The sequence below is a fragment of the Vanessa tameamea genome, chromosome 31 (assembly GCF_037043105.1).
Source record: "Vanessa tameamea isolate UH-Manoa-2023 chromosome 31, ilVanTame1 primary haplotype, whole genome shotgun sequence".
In the NCBI taxonomy this organism is placed as follows: domain Eukaryota; kingdom Metazoa; phylum Arthropoda; class Insecta; order Lepidoptera; family Nymphalidae; genus Vanessa; species Vanessa tameamea.
In genome coordinates, this window is record NC_087339.1 from 1766122 (window position 1) to 1788347 (window position 22226).

Genomic DNA, 22226 nt, shown 5'->3' on the forward strand with positions numbered 1-22226 from the left:
GTTATGTTATGTTATGTTATGTTATGTTATGTTATGTTATGTTATGTTATGTTATGTTATGTTATGTTATGTTATGTTATGTTATGTTATGTTATGTTATGTTATGTTATGTTATGTTATGTTATGTTATGTTATGTTATGTTATGTTATGTTATGTTATGTTATGTTATGTTATGTTATGTTATGTTATGTTATGTTATGTTATGTTATGTTATGTTATGTTATGTTATGTTATGTTATGTTATGTTATGTTATGTTATGTTATGTTATGTTATGTTATGTTATGTTATGTTATGTTATGTTATGTTATGTTATGTTATGTTATGTTATGTTATGTTATGTTATGTTATGTTATGTTATGTTATGTTATGTTATGTTATGTTATGTTATGTTATGTTATGTTATGTTATGTTATGTTATGTTATGTTATGTTATGTTATGTTATGTTATGTTATGTTATGTTATGTTATGTTATGTTATGTTATGTTATGTTATGTTATGTTATGTTATGTTATGTTATGTTATGTTATGTTATGTTATGTTATGTTATGTTATGTTATGTTATGTTATGTTATGTTATGTTATGTTATGTTATGTTATGTTATGTTATGTTATGTTATGTTATGTTATGTTATGTTATGTTATGTTATGTTATGTTATGTTATGTTATGTTATGTTATGTTATGTTATGTTATGTTATGTTATGTTATGTTATGTTATGTTATGTTATGTTATGTTATGTTATGTTATGTTATGTTATGTTATGTTATGTTATGTTATGTTATGTTATGTTATGTTATGTTATGTTATGTTATGTTATGTTATGTTATGTTATGTTATGTTATGTTATGTTATGTTATGTTATGTTATGTTATGTTATGTTATGTTATGTTATGTTATGTTATGTTATGTTATGTTATGTTATGTTATGTTATGTTATGTTATGTTATGTTATGTTATGTTATGTTATGTTATGTTATGTTATGTTATGTTATGTTATGTTATGTTATGTTATGTTATGTTATGTTATGTTATGTTATGTTATGTTATGTTATGTTATGTTATGTTATGTTATGTTATGTTATGTTATGTTATGTTATGTTATGTTATGTTATGTTATGTTATGTTATGTTATGTTATGTTATGTTATGTTATGTTATGTTATGTTATGTTATGTTATGTTATGTTATGTTATGTTATGTTATGTTATGTTATGTTATGTTATGTTATGTTATGTTATGTTATGTTATGTTATGTTTATCTTTCACCCTTGGTCCTAGGATAAATCAAATTAAAAACAATAATTTTGTTATTGATGTAATTGTTAAACTTGAGATTGAAAATAAAAAATAAGCTGGTCAAGTGCGAGTCGGACTTGTGCATTCAGGATTCCGTACAATTAGTGATAATCATGACTTATAATAGCGTTGACTTATAAATTAGTTTTTTATACAGCTCCCCTTGGAGACTGTACATTAGAGTATTTGATGTGAATTTAAATTTGATACCTCTACACGTTCCTTCGAAAAAGGTGCTTGACGGTCAGACGGACAACTAAGTGATCTTCCTAAGAGTTCCTTTTTGTCTTTTGAGGTATGGAACCTTTGATAAAACCCCGAGTTTCTTCCGGCGGTTCTTCTCATATCCGAAGTGTTTATTTTTTGAACCACTTGTAGGTTTTTGATAGTCAATAACGGAAATGCTTCTTTATTGAATTAAGATTTCAACTTTGACTTAGTGAGAGGAGGGTTGGTTTATTTATCGCCCAGAGGATCGGAAATGGTGACAGCATTCTGTGTACCATTCCATGCAGTCACGATGTTTATCGGACTCCATATTTTGATTTGTATAAGCAAAGTATTTTTTTTTTTTCAATATAATATACATTTCTATTAACACTAGCAGTCTAATTTTGGGACTAATTTTTTTTCATTAAAAAATAAGTAATAAAAGTTTTAAATTTTATTCATTTTAATTATTACATATTTAAGTTCCATGGATATTGAAAATATTAAAATCTAGTTTCCATTATGTTTGTAGCGATGTACTGCTGAAATCTGTAGTCGAGTAACTTCACCATTTGCCGAACTGTAAAAATATTTAAAAAATAATTATGATCTATTAAAAAAAATTGCCGAAAAATTTCCGAATATTTGATATTGTCAACAAAATTTAAAAAAAGAACTATTAATTATATTCTTAATAATTATGATTGCGTATGTGGAGAAAATGTTTTATGTTGGTAACATTTTCCTGTGTCATATCTGCACCAGCGTTGCAGAACTATCGATAATTTGCTTATCGATAGTTGACCTAGAAAACTATTCAGGATATCGATAGTATCGTTTTGATCAATTCTTTCGATAGTATCAATAGCTCTCCGTGAGCAATACTATTGACTACAGCAATACTATCGATAGTATCGCTAGCTCTCTGTAAGCAATACTATTGGTAGCAGCGATACTATTGATACTATCGATAGTATCGATAGTTTTGGATTATCGATAGTTTAGGTTAAAAGTAATACTATCGATAGTATTGCTCATGGGGAGCTATCGAAACTATCGATACTATCTCTAACACCTTAACTATCGATAGTCTATCGATAGTGAACTATCGATTTGCAGCACTAATCTGCGCCCAAAGTAAAGCATGAAGAACGCCAGCACATATTGATAAAAAAAAGTAACATCTATATCAGTTATAACAACAATCTATACAATCTTAAGATGTTCTTGATTTATATCAAATAAAATATACCCAGTGAAAATCTATTAAAATAATCTTATTTCACGCGTCAGAATAGAATAGAACGTTGTCACAGTAAATAGCAAATGACAGTACTTGAAAGAAATAACATTAGCAAAGGAGTTCTGAACACATATTTTCTGACGTCTGATTTTAAGACAAGTATTATGCAAATACGTATTATACTAATGAACTAATATAAAAACTTAGTCTTAACTCAAAAATAAATCAGTATTTATTAGGTTTTCTTATATAATTTGATAAGAATTTAAATAATGTTTTACTCGATACGCAACTAAAAATAATATATATTCAAGAATCAATTTTCCCGCCATTACGAGTATCTGTCAATATTAACAGATTAAAAATATAATGTTTAATAGACAAGTGACAGATACTCGTCTGTGATATACAGATAATAATAATTCATATAATATTGAATATAAAATTATTACATTCTTATTGAGTCTTACAAGAAGATGTTATGTGCCTGTAGTTACACTGGCTCACTTACCTTTCAAACCGGAATCAACAATTATTAGTATTGCTGTTTGGTGGATGAATATCTGATTAATAGTAGGTATCTATCAAGACAGCCTTGCTCAAAGCGATACTAGCGAAATAACCTATCACGAATATAAAATATAAGTTACACGCATTAAAATAATTGCGTATCAACCGTGGTTGGTTGGTACAAAACACGAAGTTAGTTCTTAGAGCACTGAAATCGTCCAATAAATTATAAGGACATGTATCATAACATACAGGGCTAGTTTAAAGGGTCTGGAGGCCTTGAAGCAATAAAAGAGTGGAAGCCCTTCTCTAGTGGCGACTACGAGACCGATCCTTGAATCCCGATCCGTAAAATCATAGTAAATTTTAAGAATAATAATAAAATTAAATTACCATAGTGTCCTTGATCTTAGACATAGGTGTTTCGATGGTCTCGTTCATAATATCTCTTACTGAAAAAAATAAACACAATTACTTAATTACACACAAAAATGACAATATATACGAATTAATATGGATACTTTTTTTTGGTAATGTTTACCAGCACTATAACGCGTTACAAAAAAAGTTTTAGGTTAAAATCTTACTATACAAGAAGCTGTGATTTACAGTTTCACACGCTTGACGTGAGAAGCGAAGTAATATCCTTGAAATCAATTATGGCTGGCTTTAAAGTACAAGCGAGGTACAGCATTTTGAAACTGTGATGATGTCTTCCTGACCGATTTTGTCCACGACGAACGAAGGACATATCATAGTGCACGCGTGTGTGCGCCAAGCAGGTGAACTCTCGAAGCCGTCTCATAATCCGATGGTACGGCAAATCCGACTGGAAAGAGTTCAGGCGTAGGACCAACGATTTTACGTGCGTTCCGATGCACGGGAGTTAACACAGTTCGAATTTCCAGACTCCAGGCTGTTGCAGATAATTTTTCGATAGAAAAACTCAATTGATTTCTATCGGAGCGAGCTGGTTTTTAAAAACCTTAGGATCTGCGGTCATTTGACCAACGACACAGTCAAACTTTAAAGGTATTCTCTAAGGAGAAACTCGAAACTCACCGCAGAACACGAGCGTCAAATGACAATTTATTAAAAAAAACCTTAATATATCAATGCGTGGACGTATGAGATGGTTGATGTTTCTTACAATGTTAATATATATGGGCAGTACTGTCCATTTATCATCAGGTGGCTCTGATGCTAGTCTGAATTGGCAGGGATGACTTGTCTCATAAACGCGCTTACTGGGATCCGTACGCACACCCATATCCCTACCGGGCTATGCCAATGTAAAAAGACCAGGAAACCTTTGAGTTGAGGAAACATTTGAGTTCTAAATATGACAAGAAAATACACTTACTGGGTTTGAATATTTCGTTAGCTGCCACGCAGTTTTCCGCAAGAAACATCGCGAAAATAGCCTGAAAAACAATAATAATTAGTTATGCTGACGGTACTCGATGGACTGATACAGATTCCCCGGCAAGGAGAACGTACCCTATTGTGGGATGCACATGCAAGATATATTAATGTATCCATTAGACAGTTCAATCCAATAGGCCAATAAGGTTTTGAAATTAATTAATAACCAAATTATTGAAGATAACTTCTTTGATTTCAATATGATGATGGAAAAAAAATATCGCAATTCAAATCAAATTCCTTTATTCAATATAGAATTTTTACAATTACTAACAACTTAAAGATTGTGAAATTGAAAATAACCAATTATAAACACAATTGTGGTTAGGTAGGAAATAATATATTTACGGAAGTTAAAAAAGGGTTGAAGGAACTTCGAATCATGCATTAATTCTGACATTATTCCGACCCGGAGCCCCTTCTCACGACATGCCAACGATGTTAAAGACGGCAACAGCATTGGAAAATACCGAAACGAACCAACGGTTCAAGCAACAAGCTTTGAGTTATAGATGTATTTTTAAAATATATACCACCCCCTATTATTGCCTCCACTGGTGACAGTACTCTCATATTCTCTCAGAGAATCGGAATTGCGATTAAACGGGAAAATGCTGCTTGAATTTTTGCCTCCATTCCACACAATCAAGATTTATGCCTACAGTAACAATTCTGATAAAATAATCAAATCATCTATATTCTATACCAACTAATACTTGGTGGTAGGGCTTTGTGCACGCCCGTCTGGGTGTGTACCACCCACTCATCTAATATTCTACCGCTAAACAACAGTACTCAGTATTATTATGTCCCGGTCTTATAGCTGAGTGAGCCAGCGTAACTACAGGCATAAGGGACATAACATCTGAGTCCCCAGGTTGGTGGCGCATTGGTGACGTGAAGAATGGTATTTATTACAGCGCCATTGTCTATGGGCGGTGGTGACCACTTACCCTCAGGTGACCTATATGACTGTCCGCCAACGTATGCCATAAAAAAATATACCTAGTTAGTAGGTAGTCTGTCTGTCGGTTGCTCTTTCACGGCCAAACAACTGAGCCGCGTTTTACGATATTTGGTATGAAGCTAGTTTGATACTCAAGAAAAGTCAAGGAATACTTTATTATTCCTAATATTTAACGAAACGAGCAAAGCCGCGAGCGACATGTTTTTATTTAATGTATACCTATATCAGTTTATAGTTTATTATTTATTATTAATTATAAGGGCCTAAACATTAGTTTTTATTTTATAGATAAAAGTGTTTTTAAATCACCTAGTTTTGAAATTAGGCAAGTTGCACAGCAGATCAATTAACGAACAGTTGAAATAGCAAAAAAAAATATAAAAAAATTAATCTCCCGCTAACATAACTTCAAAGTACGTTTTAAATTAAAAAAAAAAAAAAAATCAAATCTGTCAATGATCCAAAACCATAAGTCCAAATAAAAAACTTACCAGAACAGCGACAAAAACAATTTCGTATTTCATGATGAATAAACTTCTTTGATACTTTTCCTTGTTATGAGATATAACGATGAATTCTACACTTATATATATACGCGTTTGAGTAACGTGACACTTGATCATTACACGTCAATATCATATTTAATGTTTTCGGAGACAATACGCGGTGTATTCAGGGCCGAATTCGGAGATCTGAAAGCCTGAAACGAAATTATTATCATCCAAATAATGCGGGTTAATTAAGCTTATTGCGGAACTAATTAAATACTTTAAACAAACAATTATGCAGATTTATTATTTATATTTTATTATAATTACACATGTATTCAATTGAAATCCTTAATTCGTCGGCATAATGTTGCCAAGTATTTTAGAGGCCCCGGGTTAACCCTGAATGGCCTCCCTAAATCCGGCCCTGGACCGTTAAAACTTTTCGTGAATTATCTTAAGTGTAACATAATTTAATTTTTGTTTTATGTTAATTTAAATGTCGGTTATTATTGTAACACTAGTTATGTCATACGGTTTGCTGTTAGAATTAACCGTGTGGAAGTAAATATATATAATATATAAAGCGAAATACCACTCACTGATTAATAACGAAATCTCAGAAACTATAAAACCTACAAACTTTAAATTCGTCAGATAGGTTCCTTATAAGGCGTGGACATCTGCTAAGAATGGATTTTACGAAACTCCACAGAAGGGAGGTATAACGGGGTTGGAAGTTTATCTTTTATAAATTTCGCACGAGTAAAGCCGCAGGTTCAGCTAGTCAGATGTAAAATTTACCCGTACACAGGTGATGGGACGAGGAAGAGATGACTCGGAACATACTACAGTTATTCATAACAAATCGCCACGAATTCCTGGTAAATCGACAGTCATAGAAAATGGGGCAATACATTTACATAAGCAGCCTGTAAATTCCCCACTGCTGGGTTAAGGCCTCCTCTCCCTTCGAGGAGAAGGTTTTTGGAGCGTACTACATACAAAAAGGGTCATTTTTTTTTTTATTAAACCTACCTACACAGGGTCTGATCCATTAGGAAGTATAGGTATCTCCCTAGTGGACCCCGACAATAAGGGACAGACTAAATATTGGGAATTAAGGTTTTAAAATTCATTTTAATTTAATATATATTATATTATGGTTGCAAACGAGCAGGAGAGTCACCTGATGGAAATGGCTACCACCGTCCATGGATATCTGCAACACCGGCCGTGGCGCTTGCAGATATTTAAGGAATGTAAAGGCTCTGTTCTTCAAGGTTCCCAAGTTGTATCGGTTCGGAAAAACCGCCAGTGAACATTAGTTTCAACGTGTGGGTGGGAAGCAGAATATACCTTAGAAGTCTCGATGTTGCGTTTACGGACATCTAGGTGGTGCGGATGAAACTTCGAATAATGACGGGATGTCCCAATGTGAAATTCAGCAGCGGGGATTCATCCAAACTCCTCTATAACATTCCTCGAAAAACGCGGTAGAATATGCAGAGTGATCCATCGTCTCTTCGCAAAGCCAAAGGATCGAGCAGGTCCGAAATGGATTGATCGCCAATAACTCGAATCAGTTAATAAAACCAAATATGTTTCTTATTTGAATAGAATGATAACAATGGAATTATATATCTTTGTAATATAGTAAAAAACATCTTCCATCTGTGAATTGAACATTGATAATATCAAAATATTTTTGTATACGTATTTATCCGTCAAAGCAAAAAAAATAAATAAAAAGCTTTACAAAATACAATAGTCTAAATTTTGATAATCTTTTCTGTTTTTTTTTTTTTATAATTTCAACGAAAGGAGAAGAGGTATTGTTTCTATGCATATTCAATTAAACTTGATAGAGTGGACTCAACGATATCAAGATTACGTCAATTTCATAATAGCTGAGGCTACTCCATAAATAAATAAATATAAAATAACAAACACACGATAATAATATTTATGTATATGTATATATTATAATGAGAGTCCTCTATTCGAAATTTAAAGACGTATTCGTACAATAAGTGATTGATTTCAATTCAGAGAACAATGACATGCAAATTTTACCGAATACAAATTGTTCGAAAAACATATTTTTTTAATCTGGACGTATTACAGACGTTCGGATTATAAAACAAATGACGAAACAAAAATTAATTATTAAAAGTAATTAAAGTGACAGCTATTTTGACGTACTAACAAAAAGACGCGTGATTTCAAATTACCGGGAAGATAAAAAATTTAATTTGTCTTTGTTGCTTCACTATAATGTTACAATCACTCTTTTGCCTTTAGTTTTATAATCTGAGTACAGACGAATTATTTTAAAATATTGCAAAAGAATTATTGTAGACTTAAATTTATAGGACGTCAATCACAATTTTAATTTTGAAAAAAAAATTATCGGTTGTATATATATTTGTATTGGTGTGTATATGATTAATAAAAAAAGTTTACAGATATAACTCCTTTTTTTACTAGATTAAGTTTAAAAAGATTTAGTTTTTTTATAAGTGGAAAATGGAATCCTTATTTTACAATGTTATTTTAATGAGCTACTGTTATTTCACTTATTATTGATTATTCTAATGTATATCAACGAAAATAATAATATTTACAACCGGATAATTTTCATCATCTAGTGAAAAGTATAAAGAAGACATAGTTACTTGACTGAAGTAAAATATTTTGTTAATATTCAAACAATTAAATCAAAAATGTGATGTTATTATTTTTATTACTTATAAATGTCAGAATAACAATAGTTGCAGTCATGTGTAAAATATTGATTATGTAGTTTATTGTTGTTTTATTTTACACTTTAATTTAATTTAGGTCATATAAATATTTTATTTCCCATAAATTGTTCTTGAAATATGGAAATTAAAAGGCTGGAATTAATTTGTTGCCGTTTTTTATTTCTTTTTCGTGTTCAAAGCAAATCTAATCAGGTTTGATCATTTAAAAAGAAGATTCGTAATTAGTAATCGATTTTTTTTAATTAAGATTTAAGTTACGAACTAAATAATACACTTTTTATTACCAGAGTGAAAAAATGTTTTGACAAGACCAAGAGAACCTATTCATTCGACATCAACATTATTATTTTGTTTCGTTGTGTCAATAACTTACGTTACTTTATGTATATTCGTTTTTCGGTTATTATTTTGCATGTGTTCTTGTTATTTTATACTTAAAAACAATTTTAGTGTCATATGTGTTTTTTACAAGTTATCTTTACAAATATTATACAATATTAATAGTGTTTAAAGTAAAATGACGAAAAAGAGTGAAAATTCGCCAAATAAGAAACGAAACTTTTGTAAACATTGTAACAAAACTGTGATTGGTAGCACGTATAAATTTAAATCTCATCTATTCAAACACGATGCCGTGAAACCTAGATTTAAATGCAAATATTGCTCTAAAGAATATTTTCGTAACGATACTTACAAGCGCCATTTAAGGAGTCACGCTGGCGAGAAAAACCAAAAGAAATACGTTTGTGATTATTGTGATCGAGGTTTTGTGAATAAGTATAATTTAATCGCTCATTTAAAAAATGTACACGACGACGCGATCAATCCCAACTTCGTACGTTTCACTTGCCGAGCTTGTGGGGTAGCTTTTTGCGAAAAGAGAATTTTGGATAACCATATCAGAAAATATCATTTTAATATAGAATTCAATGATGAACCGTCTCATTTTAATAAACTTCTAAACGAACGATGGATAGAGAAAGTCATAAGTACAGACGCTTGTGTTGAAATGACAAAAATTAACAATAATGTTATTATTATAAAAAAGTGTACGAAAGTCGAAGAAATGCCGGAAATCAAAAAAGAGGTTAAAACGAAAAAGTCTCTATACAGAGCTCAGTTCATAGACCAATATTCGAAAGCTATTTGTGATTATTGTAAAAAAGAAATGATAAAAAAAAGTTTAAAATCTCATATCAGAGAACGACATTTAAATATAAGGAAATATAGCTGTTCGGAGTGTTGTAAAACATTTAAAAGACATTATCAATTGGTCGATCACAAATGTGGACAAGTTCAAAGGAAAAGAATAAAAAAAAAGTAAAAAAAAAGATTTAGTTTTATAAAATGGCAACCTTCGTTGAAGTTATCCAATATATCTTACTTTTCTTCTACTGTACGTAGCTGGTGCTATAATAGAAACTTTTTAAAGTGCCAATGATATATACAGTCAAAATCTGCTATAACGACATTGAAGGGACTACTCATATTTAGTCGTAAAAACCGAGTCATAACAACCGGTGATGCTTATTTTTTTATGAAGTGTTATTATTGAATGTGTAGGTCATAGGTATTAATAGGCAAAATATATTAATGTATGAAATTAAGTTATATTTCGTTTATTTCAATCAAAACTTATGCATATTAAGAAGGAACAATGTCATTTTCCTGTATGCATAAAATCTGTAATTTTAGTTTGTTTGGAACACTAATATCTTGTATACACATTTTGTAATTCACTTTGGAGTTTAATCAGCGGATCGTTATAATTTCCCTGCATGTGAAACTGTTTATTAAAAATAACAATCTTGCGTAATACACTAACAGCATTGAGACCATCATTCAAAGTTGTCACTGTAAATTGTTCATCAGTTCGTCATTTTCTTCTTGAACTTCTCGTACAATATCATCTTCCGTAGCCGGTGCACAAATTGCAATAGACCTATCTACATCAATGCACTCATCTGCTACAGTAGTAATTGTTTACAATACGGCTCAGCTGGTTGTTCTACAGATATAATTCTCCAAAAACATTAGCCAAATGTGGTTGTTTAATATGGTATTTCGTAGTAAGCAATGTCATATAAAGCAATATTTTTGATAAGACACTTATATAGCATTCAGCCGGGACTTTTATTTTGGTCAATATAACCGATATATTGTTCTAAACGATGTCGTCATAAACGGTTTTAACTGTATTTGCTTTTAAACAAATTTAAGCAACTGTTTTCTTTTTCTTAAATTTATACTTAATGCTTACTTTCGATAGGTTCAAGTATTCAGGGAACTTATAAAAAGAACTGATATTCATGGCACATAGATGTCTTATAATGAATATTTGATTTTTTAAATGTTATTGACTGTCTTAGTGTAGTATATTAACAAATAATAAAAAAAATGCTGCCTTAAACTGTTAAATATAAAAATGATAAAAAAAAAACAAATTATACATATTAAAAGTTGACTCAAGTTTTTTTACTGAGAATGAAAACGATTGAAAAGAAAACTATATTTATAGAAGAAATTAATTGTTATATACACAATTTAATATATTAAATTAAAAAAAATATATTGGTTATACATTATAAAAAAAAAACAGAGTATATTACAAAACTAAATATAACAAAAAAGAAAATATTTTTATATGACTCGAAAAACTTAACAGCATCATTTGAATAGTTACATTTTGGGATGATAGTTACCTGCTAAACAATGTTTTTAAGTAAGGTTGTTTAAGTATTGTGTACCATGTTCATTTACATCTTTAGAAAAACGAAATAATTTGACAGATGACCAAAAAGGACAGGCCATCACATTTACTTATTGTATTTTTAAATGACAGCTCTGAAACTGCTCAAGGCTGACTGAGTAGTTTTAGGAACCTTAGTGTATTTACGAAAACAATTGACAAACATTACTTATAATGAGCCAGGATTGCCTTAATAACATATAGATTTTAACCAAGAAGGTTATACCCCTACTGATTTCCACATGCTTAAATTATTTTTTTATTTTATCTTGTTCATTGAAAGATATAATTGTGCATTGTGGAATGGGCTTAAATCATCTTAATGTTACTTAATTTTATCAGCATATAAATTGTGTTCAATATATTTGTATCAGAATAAATATATAATACATTAACTCAATTTTTATAACTGAAAACATATATTTCATACATATATGTAGGCAAAGATAGAGTTGTTCAGTACTTTTTCCTTTTTTTTTTTGTCAACTTTTCTTTTTTTTTTCTTAATTGTTAGTGTTAGTGATTAAAAAAATGTATGTGTCAAATCACACATAGAAGTAAAATTTAATGAGCAATTTTTGTTTCATCAAGTTTTAAATCACAATTAAAGCAGTTACTCTTCATAAATGTTTGAATATGGGAATAGAGTAAAAATTTTCTCAAATGTCTTCCAAATTGTTTGCTTATATACATATTAATATATTGTCTAATTGTAAATGTTATTGAAGAAATATTTTTGTATTTTTCATTCATATTGTGACAGAAGAAAAAGTTTTGCATGTTTTTTTTAAATATCTTCTGTCATTTGAATATGTTTATCTGACTTAAAAACGTGTGCTATTTATATGTTAGTGTGTGTGATTGGTTAATACTTCCCACACATATACATATCATTCATGTAATAGTATTTTTTTTTTATAAAAGATAGTTCCTTTTTTTACTGATATGGTTTAGTTTACAAAGTATGTGTCAATCAAATTAGTCTAAAAACAATGTCAAAGGATCATACCATAAGAAAGTCAATTATATTGGATTCATATATTTGATTAGTATTACTGTATTGTCTATGGTTTGTACAACTTATTAATAATCTGATGCATAGATATTAACTACTTATTGTTAATGTCTATGGATGGTGGTGTCCCTTACTGTCAGGTGCCATTTAGCGTTCTCCCTTCATCTTAAACGTATAGTACTTATAGTATTTCAATGTAACCCATTTAATAGTATGTAGTGACTTTGTATAAAAAGGATCTGTAAGTTAGAATTTCCTTATACATAAATAAAGCAGTATCTATGATTATTTTACAATGAGAAAGTATGAGAATTTTGTTTGTAAACCAACAATACTTGGCCTTTGGGTTTTATGCAAGACCGTCGGGGTATGTCAACAATACCAAGTATTGCTGTTCGGTGGTAGAATATTTGATGAGTGGGTGGTACCTATACAGATGGGCTTGTACAATACCTCATACTAAGTGTTGTTTTGTATACAGATCCGTACCTATGGTGCTGAAATTAACACGAAGTACTCTGACGAACTTATTAAGCTATCGCTGACCGTGTATTTGCTTCTTACAAATTGAAGTATAGAAATATTATTCATTTTGTAATTGTTAGGAATAGCTCAAAATATTTTATTATACATTACATTTAAGACTGAAAGTGCCTTACATATGCTTAAATTACTGTTAAGTTTATAGATTACTATGTAAATCATTTAATATGTAAGCATGTATGCTGTTATTTTTTGTAAACAATGTAAAGTTAATAAAATGTTATACAAACTTGACAGAATTCGCTATCCCTTTTAACTGGACTTGTGAAAAAGAGAGAGCAATAGTCAAAAGATGTTTAACTGTAGCATACTTCAATCAAAAAAGGAGCTGAGACAAATAAACAATTGACGCGATGACATTTGTTGAGACCTTGAATAATCTATGATCTTCATTAGGGATTAACAAAAAAAGGCGATTCGAAAGTCTGCGAAGATTTATCTGAAGTTAAGAATTAAATTTAAATTAATTTAAAGTTAATATAAGTATAGCCTATTCCAATGAAATTAGGAAAAAAGATAAATAAACCTTAGATTTACGTATTTCATGCGATTTGCTAATAACTCAGCTATATTGTGCACTACTGATAGTTTATGATTAATATATCTTTAATTATAATTTATAATAAAACACTTTTCCACTTAACTTCTTATTTCCACTTTAATTTTACATCCAAAATTCCGGTAACAGTTTCGTCGACATTTAAAACGCAATTTTTCGCAAATCCATAGTGAATATCATAGATTAATCAAACTCTCGACCAATGATATCGCGTGAGTTTGCTGTCAAATGTTGTTTATTTGGCTTTTCTCCTCTTATGGTTGGAATAGAGTATGGTTAAGTGTAATAGTGCAGTATTATAAATAAAGATACATTAGTCAAGAACTGTTTGTAGTTTATAATATAGCAGAGTTATTAGCAAATCGCATGGAATACGTAAATTTAAGCTTTGATTATCTCTCTTTTTCCTTCTTCGATTAGAATGGGCTATTCGTTTAAAATATGTTAATGTTTAGTGATTGTGTACAAAAGATCCGGTTTTATTGACATTATACATACACGTTATGTACACCCAATAAATGACTTACACTTCAACTAGTTGTATTTTTTTCATTTAGTGTCAACTTCGTCATCGACGAATTAAGGTTAAAGCCTCGTTAGTGTCCAGCTTATAATAACGTGGATCTGGTGGGTTCTGGTGGGTCCTGGGTTCAAGCACTCGGTCGGACCAATAAAAAAGCATCAGGTTTTTCTGATGGATACAAATGTGGCAGAATTTCATTGAAATTAGACATGCGTTTCGTCACGATGTCTTTTTTCACCCCTGAGCACGAGATTAATTATAAACACAAATTAAGCACATGAATTCAGTGCCTGCCTGGATTTGAACCAGCAGTCATCAGTTAAGAAGCGCGTTATAACCATCAGGCCATCTCGGTTCTTGTTCGGGAGATAGTGAAAATTTGGTTGTGATGGGTGGAGAGGACGAAAAAGTAGACAATCTTAAGACCTTGTCGAGCAATTGATAATAAGGCAAACAGAAATGAAAGTGATAATATTATAAGGATCACCTTTTTTTCATCAGACTTACGAAAGCCTCAAAATAATAATTCTAGAAGCTTCTAGAAAAAAAATAAGTGGAATCAATTCGTTAAACAAACTAAGGAACCGTCGAAAAATTTATTTAAAAACAGACATCACTTATAGTCATAGTAATCACTATCATCATCATCATCATATTCTTTTAAATATTTCTCCTGTAATTTCATACATGGAGACTTTAATAATTCTTTATTCGGTTTAGAAAGATGTGAGTCGTTTGCTTGTAAATTTTCATCTTCGTTCTGTCTTTGCTCTTTGTAATGAAGGCCATTACTTAACAAATTAACCGCCTTTGTAATCCCCTGAAATTTTATTGGCGAACTATTTTTCTTGTGTTCTTTTTTAGAATTAACATATTTACTATCTCTTTTGTTTTTGATGTTTTTGAATAAATCATAGATTAATGGTCCTTCCCGTTTTTTAATTTCTTTAGTCACTGGATTAAATATACCGCAATCGTTAAAACATACGTAATTTTTGTTATCACTTTTCATTGTTCTTGAATAAAACACGTTATTTGTTGAATTGATAATTCTAAACACTATCGAATTGTTGTTAATCTAAAAAAAAATACTTATATTTGTTAGTTACTTTAAAAGTATTTGCAATTTAGCTTGCTTGTATAAACTTAGAAACATAAGGTTTTGCTTCACAGTTATTACATTTAAATGTTTATTTTAAAAGATTATCTTATCGTGTCGAAAAAAATTACCAACCGAATATAAAGTTGAAATTTCACAGTTTTCCCGCCCTTGACAGATGACAGTAGTGCTACGTTCAGGAACGTTGTATGTCTTTGTAATACGCCATATTGTTTCGATAAAATCCCCGCAAGATATTCTTAAATCTCTCATAGTTATAACTGATGGACAAACATCGAATGGTTTATAATATTGTGCATTATTAACAATACACAATTCCCGATCTGTTTTTAATGAAAGTATTTCATAAGGACACCTTGGTGGTTTTTCTTCAATAATCTGCATAACATTTTATATATCATCAATAAAATAATAAATATATTATTAAAATAAATCCATCATGTCTGTCAACTGACTTACTGCCAACAACACGAATACTAATTTGTAAGGGAACACACACTTCTACGTGACATTGGCGAATTAATCTGTGCCTTGTCGGCACAACTAAAAGCCATTAAACTATGAATTGAATTGAACTGGAATACACACGACACCAACCCGGTAGGGTCGAGGTCCCTTACTCATAGTCGCTTAACGTACGACGGCGTATAATGCACTGTGCATACGTCATTCCTCCCTCTCGACGAGATATCGTTAGCCAACTGCCGAGGTCAGCAAGTGCAGTTTGTTTTTTCAATTACTTGTGGGTTATTTGATTTACTTAAATAGGTATTTTCAAAATGTACTTTACCCAATATCCACCACTGCGGCATTTAGGACAAGTTTCGTTGATTAAACTTTGACATTTGTAACAAATTATCGAACTATTTCCCGTCTTATTTTCAACTACCCGCCATGTTCTCCAGAAGAAATCTCTCTTAAAGATAAATTTGGAACCGTTCATCGTTAATATGTTTCTGAACGCAACTTCCATTTCATTTTTTAAATCGAAACCATTAGCTTCAAGAGAATGAAGTATGCCATCAACAAATAAGGTTTTATTAGAATTAATTTTATCAAATAATTTAATTTTTATATCTTGGTCGTGGATCTGTTTTTTTCGATTAAGGAATCTTTGACGTAAATTATTTTTTTCAGTGTCTATATTTGAGTCGTAATCCAAAAACATATCGAAATTGTTCGAATTCATTTTCTCAAATGAATATTCAATATTAATTATGAGTGTTAAGCAGACTATTCTAAGCTTCATTACTTGAAATGAACTTGAGTTCTAACAGCATTTATAGAACAATGGCACTGTACACTATGACCAAAAAGAATGTTATATGTTTATCAACAACTATGCCGCCGGTTTCATTTTTATTTTTAAAGAGATTTCTTCTTTTTTTTCCATATTTAACTTAACACTTGACACAAAAACTTACAATAATTTCATTTTTTTATGAAATTTTAATTGTAAGTTATTTGGCATATCGATTGAGTTTTTAAATAAAAAATATATGATAACTACTTGTATAATTTAACAAGAACCACCAGTAAATAAATTAAAGTATATATAAATAATTATATAATAAGCTTCAAATGTAAAAATAAAACTGTTTAAAAAGCACATGGTTAACGCAGAGTCTTGACACATTAATTGAATGTAAGTTTCGTACACACATTTATGCGAAAATCTTGTAGTTATTATTAATTATATACTAATTTATAAAAAAATATTAATATATTAATATATTTTTTTATTTACAATGCATTTATTAATTAACTGCTACCCATGTGTAGATCCGTCAAACCAAGAATGAATGAATTGAAATCTCATGACGTTTCGATAGTATTCTGCTCAAATCTGCAATCACTATTCGTATTCACAACTCTCTGATTCATGGAGACAGCTCCATTCATTGTTAAACGTCGGGAAACAATGGTTGATTTCCATTGTATTTTGTTATGGAAATTCCCTTGTTTATAATGCTATTAAAAAAACGTTTTTGTGTAATGTGCAAGTGATTTATGTGCTTATGTGTAATTTTAATTTTTGACGTTCATTTATTTTGGGAGCAAACATATCGGTGAGTAATAAAATAAATATATCGTATATATAAATTGTAATACAAATAATGATGTTATCGTACGCTTTTACAATAATTTTAAGTAAGAACAGATGTTTTGAAATTTTCTTTATATTATTACAGAAATTGAGTTCACTTTTAACAGTTTCGTGGTGAAAGATATTGACACAATATCTCTTTATCATTATTATATTATTGCACGAATGGAATGTGATTATTTTTTTTAATGAACAGATTACAGTCTATGCCTATTAAAAAAAAGTGAATGTAAAAAACAAACTTGAGCTATTTGACTTGTTTAAATTATTCTTTATGATTCGGCAATATATTGTAGACTTAAAAAATCTGTTAGTAGTCTTTTGACATTGTTTATTGTATATTACGGAAGAGCTTTCACGGTTAAAATAATTATATCATATAAAAAAAAAAATAACCTAAACTTTTTCTTTTATAAATGTTGAAGTGAAACTGTGATATTGATTGCTTCTTTATACAAATAAACAAACAATGGGCTCATTCCTTCTGTAAAAAGTCTCTTATTAAATTTATTTAACTAATATTATCGGTATAACTGTTGTATTTTACTTTAAACAAATTTTTACCTGAGTCAATTTTTTCGTTTTTATCATTCCAATCCTAGTTATGAATTAGCGGTATTCCCAAACCCTTATCAAAAACAAATGTATAGTTATTATGAATTATATTACTTGTAAAAATTCACTATAACATAAATGGTGAAAAATTATGCAGTTATAAAACAACTGTTAACTTTTATGATTAGACAGTGATGATAAACTATTTAATCTTATCATACCCAAAGTAATTGAGATTGTTATGGTGTTGTTACTTATCTACAAATTTTTAAATAAATATAGCCCAATAAATGTAATATGAGATACAGAGGGTCGCCTAGGGGCATCATTTCAAAAAACGAGGTGCTTGTACTTATTTACCTGTATGAGAAGTTTGTCTTTGTCATAATTCAAAATAGTTTTGAAAACTTGATACTTTAACTCTTTCTTGGTGCTCTAGCGAGTAAGTTCATTGTGCTCCTAAAGCAGTAAAATTTAAAAAATATATGTGTATCTGATACTTTTTGGAATATATCAAGTAATGTTTTAAAAGCAATGTACTTGAATAAGAAAAAAAACTGTGTTGCCCACAATTAGTACTGTAAAGTTGCAAGTTTTAATTTAATTACAAAACATATAATATTTTTATAAAAATAGAATATATATATATTTTTTTAATTTGTTCATGTAATTCAGCACTGATTAAAGCCACAGTAATTTCATCCATAGAGATTAGAAAGACTAAAGTAAAAAAAGCAGACTCTAAAACATTTAGTAGTTATTTAAAATGCATATTTGATTTTTTCTGTTCTCTACAGATAATAAAAATATTATATATATATATATATTTGAATTAAATTTAGCTAAATATCAGATTTTTCCTTGTGGTAGAGCATTACAAGTCTGGTAATTATCGCCTTAATATATTCTACCAGAAAACAGAAATGCTTGTTATATTTGTGGTCCACTTTAAAGGCTAAGGGAGAGTGTAACTATAGGCACAAGGGACATAACATCTTAGTTTCCCTTGGATCAAAATAAGCGCGGCCGAGGAAGGTCTGGGATACCATGGTAGGTTGTTAGGAGAGATATATTTAAGGTTGTGCATTGGCGATGTAAGGAATGGTTGATATTTCTAATTCCTATTATATTACTATTAAGTAAAACAAAGTTTTAAATTGACTTGCAGTTTTTTATTTTAAATACAGAAACTTCTAGACCAACAGTACACAGCTCAGCGATACAGACTATATATAAAAAAATAAAGAATCCAATGTTGCCAAAGTATTATATTGACTTATACCAACATCTATGTTGGTCGTTGGTGACTATTTACCATTAGGTGGCACATTTGATTGACCACAAATCTAGATTACATGATTACATATACGTATCTTAGCTTAATTGCAGCTTTTAAAAAAAAGAGCTTTAACATGTTACAGTCAAAACTGTAATATTTATAATTTTTAAATACAATATAGTTTTTTTTTATTGTAATGCCCAGATGATAAGAATATCACAACAAAGTTCTTTGTCACAGCATTGTGATCTCATATTCAGAATGACTAATAGGAAAACATATTAGTTATCATGTTTCAAATGTATTTTACTCTAATTTTAGTACTTTTTTTTTATTGACAACACTGAAGCACAGGAAAAAAAGAGATACTAATTAATTGTTTTGTCTGCCTATTTTTGTATGTGTAGATAATAATAAGGAAAATATTACTATAAGTATTTGAAACGGGATTTACCGTGTTTTTTGTATTTATTTGGGGGAGCTCGATATTTCGACATTATCTACGAATGTCTTGTTCACGAGAATGTTACTAATAAAAATAACCATGTTAATTTAAAATCTTATAAGGAAAATATGTGTAACGTAATTTTGGCGCACGTTACATGTTTACATTCTTTTAAAATAAATTCAACAAAATTATTCAAATTCTAACATAAAATATTGGATGTCATCTGTCAATTGACTTTTTTTTCTGTTACGCATAATTTAAAATTACCGCTAATTTTGACATTTGAAATAAAAACGCACTTTTTATGCATTATGCATTTCCGAACTAATTGTGATTTATTATCTTTATATTATCTTTGAGATGATCTTTGACATTTGTCTAATGCTTCACTTTCCTTCCCCTTTTTGAGTCGAAATGTGACGCTAATTTATTTTCGAAGTTTTTATAACTTTTATTTTGTTTTACACTTTGAATATTGTTGAAAATAGTTGTTTGAATGAACAGTGAGTTCTATTTTGAAGAATTGGAAATAAATCCATGTCGGATTATTATAATGAATTCCGATATTTGTCGCCTCGTGGTAAGTTTTGAATCTTTCTTCGAAATTTGAATTTATTCGAATCGTACTGTGTCGTAACAACGATTGTGGTTCTTTACAGGGATTTTTTAGAATATTTCCCATGATGCATTTTGTTATTTGTGAAAAATAACCGGGATTGACCGGGTAAGTCGTTTGGAATATTAAAGTAAAAAGTATAGGATTTCGAAATTTGTAATAGATTCTAATCAGAATTATTTCTCCTTTTACAGCTATTTTTCAAACTTATTTTTCGACAATTTTTCAAAGCTATTTTTCTACGGTATTGTTCGTCATTTATTTTCTTCAATTATTTCATGGATTAATCTCTTCATCTATTTACTGGGATGATATTCTTGAATAATTTTCGGGAATTATTTTCTTTGGCATTATCTTCGATAGGATATTTTCGACGCTTTCCGAGGAACATTTCAACTTCATTTCGTTGGATATTTTGAAGATTTAAATAGAAGTTTACTTCTGGGGTTTAATTTGAAGTTTATTTGGTGAAGATGGATTTTTGGAAACTTTTAAGGAAGTAAAACTTTATCACACTAATTTATATTACTGGATCTTGGTATGTAATTTTTACATATTTATTTTCGCCGAAATTTAACCGCGCGAGATTTAATTAGAAATTTATTTACATTTATAAAATAGATGGCATTCAAAATGTATTCAAACCTTATCAAAACATTATTGAAATTTTATTCGAATATAATTTTTCACTATTTGAATTTACTGTTTAAATTAATTTATATGTATTTAGACATTTGGTTTAATCAAGTTGATAAACTTGACTTGTTTGTAACTTTAAGTAACTTAGTTGTCAATTTTGAATAATTTTACCTAAAGTTGAAATTTGACATGTATTTAAATATTTTTGTTGAACTTTAATTTTTTTTACATTTAGTAAATATTTGTTTAAGCTTAATTTAAACGGATGTAAACATCCTGGCGCCCGATTATGTTAATAATTAAATTTAGAATATTATAAGAAAATTACATTTTCTTTTTTTTTTTTAATAAAATATTTTTGAACATAGATTTGCTGTTTTTGTAAATCTATTTGTAATGTTAAAATAATTTGTCTGACTTCCGGAGCACTTTCTTTTGAGGATTTGTTTAGTATAAAAACTTTTCCAACTCTATCGATTTTTTTTTGCCTCAAAGATATTTAAATGTTTTTTTTTATTGACAGTTCACTCGTCAATACCCACAGCAAATTTTAACGTTACATATGTTTATTTTATTTATTAAACTTGTTTTATTCCAGTTTATTAATTGTCATTATAATTTTTTAATTTTTTGGTGTTCGATGGCGACCGTCCTACTGATGGTAGGTGAGAATCACTGACACTTACCATTGGGTAGATTTCAACTCCGTAGTTTACGGTTAAGTTGTTTTAATTCAGCTGAAAATTTAGGTTAAATAAAAGCTTGTAAATAACATTCATGGTCTATATCAAAAACTAGGTATTTTCGCGTATTTGGTTAAAGTTGTTGTATACCAATAAGGTGGTATGTCTAATCACAGACAGTAGGGTTAAAGAGATTATACGTCAATGACTTTATTGGAGGTCATCGATAAATTTGACACCCTCCTATTTATTTATTAGGACACTGTTTTGTATCGCGATTCGCACGTGTTGATTACGTAAAAAAAACTTTAACACAGATTAAAAAATATATTCTGCAATAATAAGACGAGGGTTCCCTTTATATTGTGTTACTTAAAATTTCGAAGTAAATAAAACAATTTTTTTTTGGATGGCTTAGGAAAGAAAATCTAATAATAAAGAATTCAGAGGGTCCTTTGTGTAATTATTTCAATTACTTTAA

General features: G+C 29.5%; 2 protein-coding genes and 1 long non-coding RNA gene across 4 annotated transcripts in view; 1 reads left to right on the top strand and 2 right to left on the bottom strand.

Moving 5' to 3' along the window:
* Nucleotides 1–1974: 1974 nt before the first annotated feature.
* Nucleotides 1975–6316, bottom strand: LOC135194535 (uncharacterized). The gene is made up of 4 exons (XR_010309809.1): nucleotides 6145–6316; nucleotides 4625–4685; nucleotides 3655–3713; nucleotides 1975–2088 (listed from the first exon to the last, which is right to left on the bottom strand). It is a non-coding gene; the product is annotated as an uncharacterized LOC135194535 (long non-coding RNA).
* An 8595-nt stretch (nucleotides 6317–14911) lies between these two features.
* On the bottom strand, nucleotides 14912–16651 carry LOC113396828 (uncharacterized). Its single transcript, XM_026634887.2, has 3 exons — nucleotides 16209–16651; nucleotides 15533–15796; nucleotides 14912–15376 (listed from the first exon to the last, which is right to left on the bottom strand). Exons 1-3 carry the CDS (start codon nucleotides 16605–16607, stop codon nucleotides 14912–14914), a joined length of 1128 nt encoding a protein of 375 aa, XP_026490672.2. The 5' UTR covers nucleotides 16608–16651.
* Nucleotides 16652–17245: 594 nt separating this feature from the next.
* LOC113396837 (monocarboxylate transporter 12) overlaps nucleotides 17246–22226 on the top strand; it is a 52586-nt gene continuing 47605 nt past the window's right edge. Inside the window, exon 1 of one of the 2 annotated variants that reach the window (XM_026634897.2) lies at nucleotides 17246–17487. The gene's annotated coding sequence lies outside the window, so the exon portion shown is untranslated. The remainder of the gene's footprint in view (nucleotides 17488–22226) is intronic. The other variant, XM_026634896.2, reaches the window with a different exon arrangement.

What these genes read in the sequence shown, in the direction of transcription:
- LOC113396828 (XM_026634887.2), bottom strand. Translation starts at nt 16,607, where the DNA reads ATGAATTCGAACAATTTCGATATGTTTTTGGATTACGACTCAAATATA. An exon ending in GCCGCAGTGGTGGATATTGG is followed by an intron (nt 15,797 to 16,208) that starts GTAAAGTACATT and finishes AATGTTATGCAG; the next exon opens with ATTATTGAAGAAAAACCACC. An exon ending in AAATTTCAACTTTATATTCG is followed by an intron (nt 15,377 to 15,532) that starts GTTGGTAATTTT and finishes ATTTTTTTTTAG; the next exon opens with ATTAACAACAATTCGATAGT.